The sequence below is a fragment of the Patagioenas fasciata genome, chromosome 3, assembly GCF_037038585.1.
Source record: "Patagioenas fasciata isolate bPatFas1 chromosome 3, bPatFas1.hap1, whole genome shotgun sequence".
Classification (NCBI taxonomy): Eukaryota; Metazoa; Chordata; class Aves; order Columbiformes; family Columbidae; genus Patagioenas; species Patagioenas fasciata.
This window is the reverse complement of record NC_092522.1, coordinates 49,251,371-49,262,030: the sequence shown is the minus strand read 5'-3', so window position 1 is coordinate 49,262,030 and position 10,660 is coordinate 49,251,371. Positions and strand designations below refer to the sequence as shown.

The window sequence follows — 10,660 nt, the reverse complement described above, 5'->3', positions numbered from 1 at the left end:
TCTCTTCCCTTTTCAAGGAACTTTTGTTTTCTGTGCTTGTCACTAGTGTTAAAATGCTAGAACTCAAAAATGCGTGACTCTAACCTACTCTGAAAGTTGTGTCTGACTTCCTTGCACTGTTTGTTCTGTGGAAGTTGGTTGTGATCACCATCTACAGTTACTGCAGGAAATTACATATGAGAACACATTTTAGAGAGTATGGAAGTATGAGTTGAAGGGAAGTTCTTTCAAAAACAAACAAAAGAGCAACCAAACAAAAAACCTAACTGACTTTACACAGAGACAAAGGAAGTACGTTAGTATATTAAGTCAGCATAGGCAAATTTAAAATTTGCACGTTTTTTTTTCCCTTCTCTATTTTCCCCACGCTTTAGTTTCACTTCCCATCTAAGGTGACATCCAAAAGAACATGCTCTTGTTTTTCCCTTTTTAAAGTTTTTTATTGAGACTTAAAATTTTGTTCATAGAAATCCCAGGTTTTGCCCAACTACCTTATTACGGACAACTAGTAAACTACCTTCTCAAGGACAACTAGTAAAAGAATAGCATTACGTTAATTGGAGTAATTGCAGGAGCATACATTTGGTAGTAAAGAGGAGGATTCAGGTTTCTGATTTAAGAAACTCTTCCAATACAATTTCTCTAGTCTTTCTGCGGATGCAAAATCCCACAAGATAATTCTTAAAAGACAGAAACTTTCCAGGTCTCATTAAAACTCATCTATGCTAGGAAAACTTGTTACTGGAAAACTTTACTGGCAATAGGTGAGATACTCAGTGCTGGGCAAGCTTAAAATGTTTACCTAATGTGCCATTAATGGCACTTTGTGGAACATAGTGAAAATCCTAAAGAGATCCCTGTGCTAGGGAATGAAAATAAAATTACATCCAGATGTAATTTTATCTCATGATATAGTTTTACTAGAAGTAGATATAGTATTAAAGATGTGCCAAAAATGCCACTGACCCAACGTTCAATTTGAGTCTTGACTACCAATTATTCTCTTTATAATGTATTTTGAGGGGATTAAACTTCAATATTTACTCACGTAATCTCTCCTTGTGTGAGATGCAACAAGCCCCTTTATTCACGTGTTCACATAGGGTACAGGAATCGCTTGCAGCTGAACTGAATGAATGTTTTGTGTCTTTTGTTCATTAGTTGTTCTGGCACAGTTACAGTCTACAGAAGAATGTGAAAAGCTACAGAAAAGCTCTAGTCCACAGAAACATGAATGTCTGTCATAACAGGTACATTCAATAACAGACTTTATCCAGGTTAGAATCCCTCAAAATACTCATTAGAACAAACCACAGACCTCAACAAGGTGAGAAAGTTTCTTAGTAATCTGCAAGTAGAAAGCTTTGCGGTTTACACACCTATAATGTATGTGATCTGTGCGCATGTGAAAAATACCATGAGTCCCAGTTCAAGAACTGGTCAAATCTCTAACTGATACAGTTAGCATAAGCTAGCTTTCTGCATTAAAAATGAGATTTAAAGGTTGACTTGTAACCTCTCTCCTGGAGATGGAGCTGTTAACACAGGGCTGAGACAGCTGAAGGAAGCAGAGTAATTGCCTGAGGAAGTGCAGCAAACTATATACAGGATTCAATCAGCAAGAAATTTCTGCTCACACTGTATCATCTTAAATACTTTAGAAATGAGATGTGAAGGGGACCTTTCAGTTTTTAAAATAATTTTAATGTCACCATTCATGGATGCTGAGAAAAATGGACAGTAGCTTGCATTTTACTCAGTTTTTCCCCATTTCCTTGTTTGTGTGTGCGTTTTCTGGTTTGGTTTTATTTGTGTTTTTCTTGACAAAACAACAGTAGCACGATGATTTAGCATCACTGCATGGAGTGAAATAGAGAAGGCTGTACAGAAGTATACTACATTAATGCAAAACTATAGTGATATTCCACTAAGTGTTCATGTTTTGCCTTTGCCATAAAATCAAAGCAAAAGGAGACAGAGTGAAGTTGAAAGGCAAAGCATTGAAACATTCAGAGAGGCACCTCATACTTCAGTACTGCCAGACAAGGTATCTTTAAGCTTATCTCCTCTGCATTTCAGGTTCAGTCCTGTTGGACCACAATCCACATAGAAAGTGTAACTGCTGTGACTCTCAATGAAAGAACATGGTTTTGGAAAATGATGGGCAGTGTTTGAATGTTCCGGTTTTAGTTATTTTTTCTAAACCAATTAGCTCCACTGATAATACATGTATTAACTCCTTCCCAGAGTAGATGGTACATACGTACCTTCTGGAAGTTCTTATTTTTTCATACAAACCAGTGTGGTCGAGTACATACTTTCAATGAGAAAACTTTGCTCCCCTTTAAGACTAATTCCGTAACATCGAATAGTTGTAGTGAATGATTTTTATTTGCCATAGATGTGAAACATAGCAAGATTTGCACTGAATGTGTTGGGATGAGTGTGGTGGTGGTATACTAATAATAATTATCATTAACAATAATAATTTGTGGACAAGCACAGGTTACAGCACAGGCTACTTTGAAGATTAGGCAACTGTTACTGGAATACATGTCCTTCCTAAAGTGTCAAACAGCCGTTTGCAATGGTGTTTCAACAGGAATTTTTCAAGCATATGCAGTTGTCCTTCTCTGCTAAAGTGAGCGCCAGAACTGCACGGCGTCACTGAAAAACGGTTCCCAAATCCAGCCGTGTGAACCCCCCTGGGAGCGACCCGAAGGACCGAGCGCATTTGCCCGGCTTTCCAGGAACACCCGAGTGAGGGGACCCGTGTTTCCGTGAGACCACCGGACCCACAGCTGCCTCCGGCGATGGGGAGGCAGGCGGGTAACACCCCCACCCTCTGAGGGTCCTTGTGTCCCAGCGGGCCCGAAGCGAGCCTCCCGCTGCTCCTCGCTCCGGGAAGGAAACACCCTCCCCTGAGGCGCGGGGGAGGCACACACAGCTGAAGCAAGAACCTGACACTTGACCGTTAACGGTCGACACTGTGGTAACTGCGACTTTTTTACAAGGGTGGTTTCCCTGAGCGAGGCTGCACCAATGACAGCCGGGAAAGCGGGGCGCGAACCCCGAGCCAGACCGTATCCTGAGCGGGCAGCTGCGCGGGGTCTCCGCCTGTCCTCCGCAGGGGCTGCGCCGCTCTCCGCCCCGCCCCGCAGTGACGCGATCTGCCGGCGTCCGGCGGGAGCGCAGGGCCGGTACCGCACCGTACCGCTCCATTTCTTTCTCCTCAATCATGTTCTCGGCGCCCGCCTCCCCGCGGACCCCCGGCGGCTCGTCCCGCAGGAACCTCGGCAGCGCCGCTCCCAGCCCTCTCTCCCGGCCGGGCGGCAGGAAGAACCTAGCCGGCGTGGCGGCAGCCGGCTCCCCGGTGCTGTTTTCCCCGGTGGCGCGGAGGAGCGGCTCCCTGTCTGCCCGGTGAGTCCTGCCCCCTCCACCCAGCCGGCTCCCAGGCAGGGCCCAGGAGCTTTGGGCCGCCTTTTGCCGCCGGACCGCCACCTCGGCCCCTCCTCTCTCGGCTCTCCGGGCACCCTCCGCTCGGCCCTGGAATTTCCCCGCCACCGTTTCTGGCGGGAACCCTCGAGCATCCGCGGCCGAGGTCCAGTGGCTTTCAGTTAGATAAAAACATTTGACTTTACTGAGTAAAATGAGGGGGAAAGGTGTCATGTCGTGTGTAATAGCCAGCAGTTAGATTATATCGGTCCCGTGTCTCAGTAAATGTGTTAAGGCATACTTATGAATGAGCCTCATGAAAGGGCTCTGCCTGAAAGCTCTTGCTTTCAACTATCTGTACAAGATTTAACAAAATATTTTGGTTCTGTTTGCAAACCTTGCCTAATTTTTATATGCTCAAACCACTGTAGGTTACAACATTGCTGTTTTACAAATGCATTTTTACCATTTGTTTTTCCTGACCGGATGTAAGATACTCTGTGTCTTTGATCATCCTTCAGTCTCTCTTAAGTTGTTTTTCTACCATATCCTTCTGAGATGCATGCTAGATCTTTGCAGAACTCAGGAAGCTGTATGTGGAGCTGTTATGATGTTTTCTGTTTTGCCTTTTATTCTGTGTTTAGCAACTCAGATATTCTGTTTGTTGTTTGACTGTACAATACTACTTAGTATAGTCAAGACACTGTCACTCTGATAGTTGGTTTCTTTTGTGACTGCGATGAAGGTTTTAGACAGTAGTACAGATTTATAGAATGGAAACTTTACTCCAGTGTGTAAATTAGCCTTTCTTTCCTCTGTATTATTTTTGCTTACTGCTTTTCTTTTATACAGGGTTTGATCTACAGTAAAACTTTTCCTCAATATCTCCCAGCTTGATTTCTGTAGGAATCTTTGATAAGGAATCTTTTTAAAAGATGTTGAGAAATTTAAGTATTTAATATTGTCTGGTTTGTAATCACTGACTTTTTTTCAGAACGTTCTGATAGAACTCTCAGGTATGGCTTTTCGGTTTGAAAAGGAAAAAAAATTATGAGAGTTCGTAATCTATGTTTCTCATTTGGCTCATTTACTTTCCTACAGGTGTAGTAAGACTTTATTAGTCTGGGGTTTCTCAGTTGCTCTCGGGTCCTTTATAGGGCGTTTGACATGCTCTCTTCTCATGGTAGCAAGTTGTGACTGCAGCATTTTATAGCTGAACAATTTCAAGGTTCTTTAAAAGTGGCTTTGTACATTATATATATGTGCAATACTGCATGTTCAGTGTAATAAATATCTCATTAATTTTTGAATTCAAGTGTTCCTCAGATGTATCCCTGGTATAGGAAAAATACTAATATGTACATCTGTATTTTAAAATAAAATAAAATAGTCAGAAGTTTAGGCATTCCTCCCCTGCCACCATCTCCTTCTCCCTTCCATATGAATCAAAACAGAGATTTAACATGAGCCCAAGATCAAGGTCGTGGTTTCAGAATCTCTTTTCTCAGGAGCAGCTATTTGTTGTTGAGATAACCAAGACTGCCCATTTTCGGTTTGGGGAAACTTTTACTTCAGGTCTGTTTAATATGGTATTTTTTCCAAAGCAGGTGTCAGGCTTGTCTTCTAGCTGTGTATTTGTCACTTTTTGACATTTCACACTGGGGAGGTCTGTGGCATCACTTTACTTGCAAGGGTGAAATAAAAAAGGGCAATATCTTCTAAAGTGTTGGAAGTGAGGATGGAAATGGGCCCTGCAGGCAGAGGTTCTCTGTGGATCTTCTCTTGGCATGGAGGATAGCTTTATTTTATAGACAACCAAAATACAGAGAAGAGGAACAGTGATTTTGTTGCTGGGGGGTGGAGTGTGTATTCAAAACCAGTTCTTTGAAAAATAAAGGAATTTGACGACAGCTTGCAACTTGTAAGGAGGCTGCGAAATTACTGCTTTAGATGGTGCTCCCAGAGGGAACATGTTTATTTTACATAAACCCAATTCATCACATCTGTTTCTAAACCAATACTAATGAAGTAAGTGTCTGTTGAAACTGATGAAGAAACGATAAAAAAACTAGCTATAACTTCTTGTTTTGTTTAAGAGCAACTCCTACAAGAGTTATCCAGCATCCCTCAGCAAGTGAGACCATAAACTATGATGTCAAAGCATTTGGATCCTCTCTGCCTGTTAAGGTTATGGAAGCCTTGAAGAAGGCTGACGGTAAGAACTGGTTTTATCTGTTATTTTTCTCATGAAAATTGACAGGTGAGGGAAGTGTTAACATGTTGTTGATGCCATTTAAATGCTGAGTTTCAGTAGAAACTGATATGTTTGTGCTTTGGTTTGAATCCAACTTGGTTAACTGTGTAACTGTAATTGTCATAACACATTGTAATTTAAATATCCTTCGGTGCTGTCTTTACTAATATATCATAAAATCCAAGGTTATAAAGAAAGCCAATGGTAGTTCTTTTAATAACTTGCATATTTTTTTTCTCACCTTTTTGATTCTGTTGTGTTCTAGAGTGGATGCTTTAATTTTCTTTGTTTGTTTTACTTGTTTTTAATACACTTTTTTAATAGTTTCTAAAAGCTACAATCATGCAAACCTTTCTTTGTGTTCAAGAAATTGGACTCCTAGGCAGTTTTTCCCAGTGGATAAGTTTTCTTTTTGTAGGAGATAGAAGAGAAACTAAAAATACATATCTTAAAATTGCTGAGCAGTTTACAAAGCTATTATAAACTGCTGTAAATTGAGGGAAATAGCTTCTAGGATTGTCTTGCTTTTCCCTCTCAATAGCTGAGCGTTTTGTCAAATGGATTTTAAACTATATGCAGTAATCTGGCATCTTAATCAAATACATGGGAATTCTAACATGGAGAATTTTAATAGAAAAATACATTTCTTATTTTAATATGAGAATGAAAGTTTACTGGGTTTAAGGTTACTCTGCAGTGTTTTAAAAATCTGAATACTTTAAAAAATTATTTTTTATGTAGCTGATGAGCAACTGAGTGTTCAAGTGGATGAAAGTGGATGGGCCTGGCTAGTCCATAAAGAGAGGTTGATTATTTGGAAGATTGGTCAGTCTCCAGTAGCTAAGGTAACTGAAATATCAAGATGGAAAAACTTCTATATTTTATGCTAGTTGAACAAAATATTCAGTTGTGTTTTTTTAAAGCAAGAGTTTCTTTATAAATTGGAGTTTGTCTGGTTTCCCTCAAGAGCAGCATGGTTGACATGAAGTCAGGTAACTGAAACGCAAGCTTTTGAGGGAGCTTAACATTTTTATATTCCTCTCTTAATTTTTAGTTGTCACTTTAACATTAAGGTTAATTCTTTGCATTTTAATAACTGAGTCTTTTATGTTAGATAGTCTTGATGAATCTTATTTTAATAGTTAAAACCCAGCTGATACGTTACAGATTGGTGTAGGTTATTCTGGGACTGACATTTTAGTTTGTCAAAAAAGAAAGAGGTTTGTTTCAGCTGTACTGAATGTATGTTTCTTCTAGATTACTTATGTCAATAATTTCTTTTTCCCTCTGACCAGTGTTTCTTTCAGTATCATTTCAGTGAATAGCAAGTATGGTCAGCAGAAGCCTGTAGTTACAAAATGCATGTCTTTCAAGTAGTGCAACATATGTTACTTATACAGATTCTGCACTTACAGTAGAGCATCAGGTATACTCAATTCTGGTATTTTTCAGGAGATTAGAATTTTTTTTGATTGTTTGACTTTGCGGGGGGCAGAGGAGGAAGGAGTATTTCCCCTCTCCACTCTGTTAGTACCTAGTAAGCTTTCTCAAGCACTTCTAGTTTAGTTTTTATTTGCTGCCTTGTTAGCATATTGTATTATGCAACGGTCAAATAATTGCATCTCTGAAAGAAATAATTCAATATTGTAGTGTTGTGTGAAACACTCGGAAATAATTAAAGAAAAACAATGATGTTTGAAAACTTATAAGTAGGTGGTTTTTATCTGTTTGCTGGTTGTGACTGCCTTGCTGAAAGTGACTTGTGTCATTCTTTTGGTTCCCTTAGAGGGTGTCTGGGCTAGTTGAAAATTAATTTTTGACAGGTTCAAAAAGTCTAAAGACTCTCTGGCAGAGGAATAAGTTCTTCCAGTCTCATGTTTATTATGACATCTCTTTCTTACAGTTATCTCTGTGCAAGGAACTGCAGCTGCCACCCAGTGACTTCCAGTGGAGTTCTAGTTTAGCAGCTATATCTTGTGTCAGTTCCTCAGGTGAAGCAACTTCCCTGCAGGTGATCAACTTTTGAATTTTAGTGTTTAAAAATACTCTTAGAATAACTTTTAATATATCCTTTTTTTATCAAGTACTTATTTGAAAACTGCATTTAGTGTTGTACTGTCTAGTCTAAATGTGGGGTGGGGGAGAGATTCAGAAGAGTTAAAGTGAGAGGCGTTTTAATAGGTAAAGCAAAAGCCATGCACACAAGCAAAGCGAAACGAGGGATTCATTCGCCACTTCCCATGGACAGGGAGGTGTTCAGCCATCTCCAGGACAGCCAGGCTTCATCACAGGTAATGGTTACTTGAGAAGACAAATGCCATCACCCTGAATGTCCGTCTCTTCCCCCTCCTTCCCTCAGCTTTATACACTGAACATGATGTCTTATGGTCTGGAACATCCCTCTGGTCAGTTTGGGTCAGCTGTCCTGCTGTGCACCCCCAGCCTACTCACTGGTAGGGTGGTGTGCAATCCCTGCTCAGCAGTGACTAAAACACCTCTGCATTACCAACACTGTTGTCCGCACAAATCCAAAACATGGACCCATACTAGCTACTCTGAAGCGAATTAACTCTGTCCTTAGTTAAGTATTACTTGCCATGCTTTCATGACAAACAAAAATGTACTAAACTAAATTATTTTGTTACCACCAGAGCAATCAAATATTCAGCCTGAGCAAGTGCAATTTATATGCGTGCTGGCTTAAAGAGTTGTTCAGCAGTGAGTACACATGGATTCTCAGTACCTGTGCGTGAGGAGAAAACACCAGCAACCTCCCTTGGTGGTCTCTGTAAGGAAGCTTGCACTAGGAGGACAGATGATTTCACCTATCTTCACACATTTTTTCTAAGTGCCTTATTATAACATACTGTGCTAGAGCGTGAAGTGTAAAGATCATTTAAGTTGTCTGAAAGTATGTCTATGTGTCTGTTATTGTCGTTCATAAAGAAAAGCACCTCTCATTTCTTCAGCTTGGGTGTAGTTTCCAGTTAATATAAGTGGTGCTCTAGTAAAACTGGATAAGTAGTCATCTTTGGAAGGAAGAAGCACCACAGAATGGGATCTTTCCTTTTGACTTTACTGTGTTTTACTTCCAGATGGTGAAAAGCAATCTAAGTATCTTATTAGCTTATAAGTTCTAAATGCGATATGACTAAGTCTACTCAAAGAAGTTTAAGAGGAAGTAATACACCTAAACGAAGATTTTTTTTTTTTTTTTTTTTTTTTAAATTTCATCTTTCTTCAGCTTGTGAGCTATGCTTGGCTATTATGATTTTGCAGAGTGAAGTGGAAATGTTAGTGGTAGAAAATAGTTCACTAAAATGAAGATTATTAAATAATGGGCAGGATTCACAAAGGACAATGCATTCTGAGGTGTTTTTTTAATTGTTAGGATGTTCATTAGACTTCTTTCCTTTGTGAAGATCTGTGTGTAATCAAAAATCAGTTAGAAAACTCAAAGGAGTTTCTCAATAACAGCTCTAAGCTGCTGTTCTTCTGTTTTGTGACTTTTTTGCAACAACCAATAGATGAGGTACAACGCTTTCTGTCTAATTCTCTTCTTGAACACAATTTCTTGCTTCACGCTTTGAATTTGGTATGTGCGTGTCTTACTGTGTCAGGAGCCCTAATGCAGGCACACTGTGGGCTTATGTCTTTGTGAAGAGAAGAGTCACTGTGTGATTTGATATTTCTCCTAATGACACTGCAGCAGTTTCTTTGTTAAATTGTAGCCTGTGTTTTAAGTCTTCCACAGTAGCTTATAACTCTTGGTATCTGGAATTTTCCATGGGCTCTTTTCTGTCTTGCAGCTGTAAGTTTTGTTTGCATTTCAGTAGCAGACTCTGAATTATCAGGAACAAGAACCAGTAGGAAATATTATTTTTAGCAAAATAAGTATAACATTCCCTGCATGTATTACGTTACGCTACAGAATCATTTTGCAATTCAATTCTAGGTTTGTCAGTATGCGTCCATATGTATTTGCTACTTTTTTGTGTGTTTGTCACCCACAATCTTGATACATAAAATGAAATGTTAAAGCTGCCATCTGATTGTTATACTCTTGCATGTTCTGTTAATTATTTTCTCACTTCAAGTCTCTGGCAATAATGGTTGCTACCAGTGAAGGTTCTGTGCGCTACTGGCCCAATCTTGCACATGAAGGTTCCTATACAGAGACTTTTACAGACTTTGGAGGCTCTCTCTGCAGTTTCCTAACAGCAGTAAAGGTACAGTACAGTATGATTTATATTAAAATACTGCTTTAATTCTTAATTTAAAAATTAAAAAGCATTCTCCATATTATCGGTACTAAATCTCCAATAAATGTTGCAAAACAAACTATCAAACGTTCTGAGGAGTAACTTTGGAGATTGTTGATGAGTGTGATGATCTTAAGTAGTAGAGATGACTGGTAGTCGTAAATAATAAGGTTTAAGTCAGGGAAGCATGCTGGTTTCAACCAAAAGGTTAACAAGATAGGTTTGGTACTTCAACCTGTAGGGAGTGTCAGTGTTGCCCCTGTGATAACTTCCAGTGGTAGAAGCCCCACTATCACAAAAATGGAGGACTACTTTATCTCACTCTGCAGACCACACACTCAGTGTCTTGCGGTATAGCTCAGTAGTGGCTGAATTTGAGAGATTTCTGTATAAAGGTAATGAACAAGTAGATTATGAATTGTTCTTAGAAATTCTGTTTTATGCTCTTCATGTGCCTAAATGGAGAATCTCTCAGACTATAAAAAAATTCAATGTGTTACAGTATGTGTTATCTTCAAAACTAGTTATCGTCATTTAAGTTACATTTTATCTCATTAATTTTTCAACATCTACTGTTCATATCCTCTATTATAAATATTATTTTAGGACATCAGCATATCATAAACATTTATAAACCTAATCAGAAGACAGTGATGTTAATGACAAATTTCTTAAGATTTTCAAGATATTAAGATACTCTAATAGATAT

The 10,660-nt window shown here is 39.2% G+C and overlaps 1 protein-coding gene across 1 annotated transcript in view; it reads left to right on the top strand.

Moving 5' to 3' along the window:
- The first annotated feature begins 3,144 nt into the window (after nt 1–3,144).
- Nucleotides 3,145–10,660, top strand: part of NUP133 (nucleoporin 133) — a 34,073-nt gene continuing 26,557 nt past the window's right edge. Inside the window, exons 1-5 of the mRNA XM_065835414.2 lie at nt 3,145–3,420; nt 5,532–5,650; nt 6,431–6,534; nt 7,593–7,700; nt 9,787–9,918. Of these exons, the coding sequence (XP_065691486.1) occupies nt 3,239–3,420; nt 5,532–5,650; nt 6,431–6,534; nt 7,593–7,700; nt 9,787–9,918 (645 nt within the window). The 5' untranslated portion in view covers nt 3,145–3,238. The remainder of the gene's footprint in view (nt 3,421–5,531; nt 5,651–6,430; nt 6,535–7,592; nt 7,701–9,786; nt 9,919–10,660) is intronic.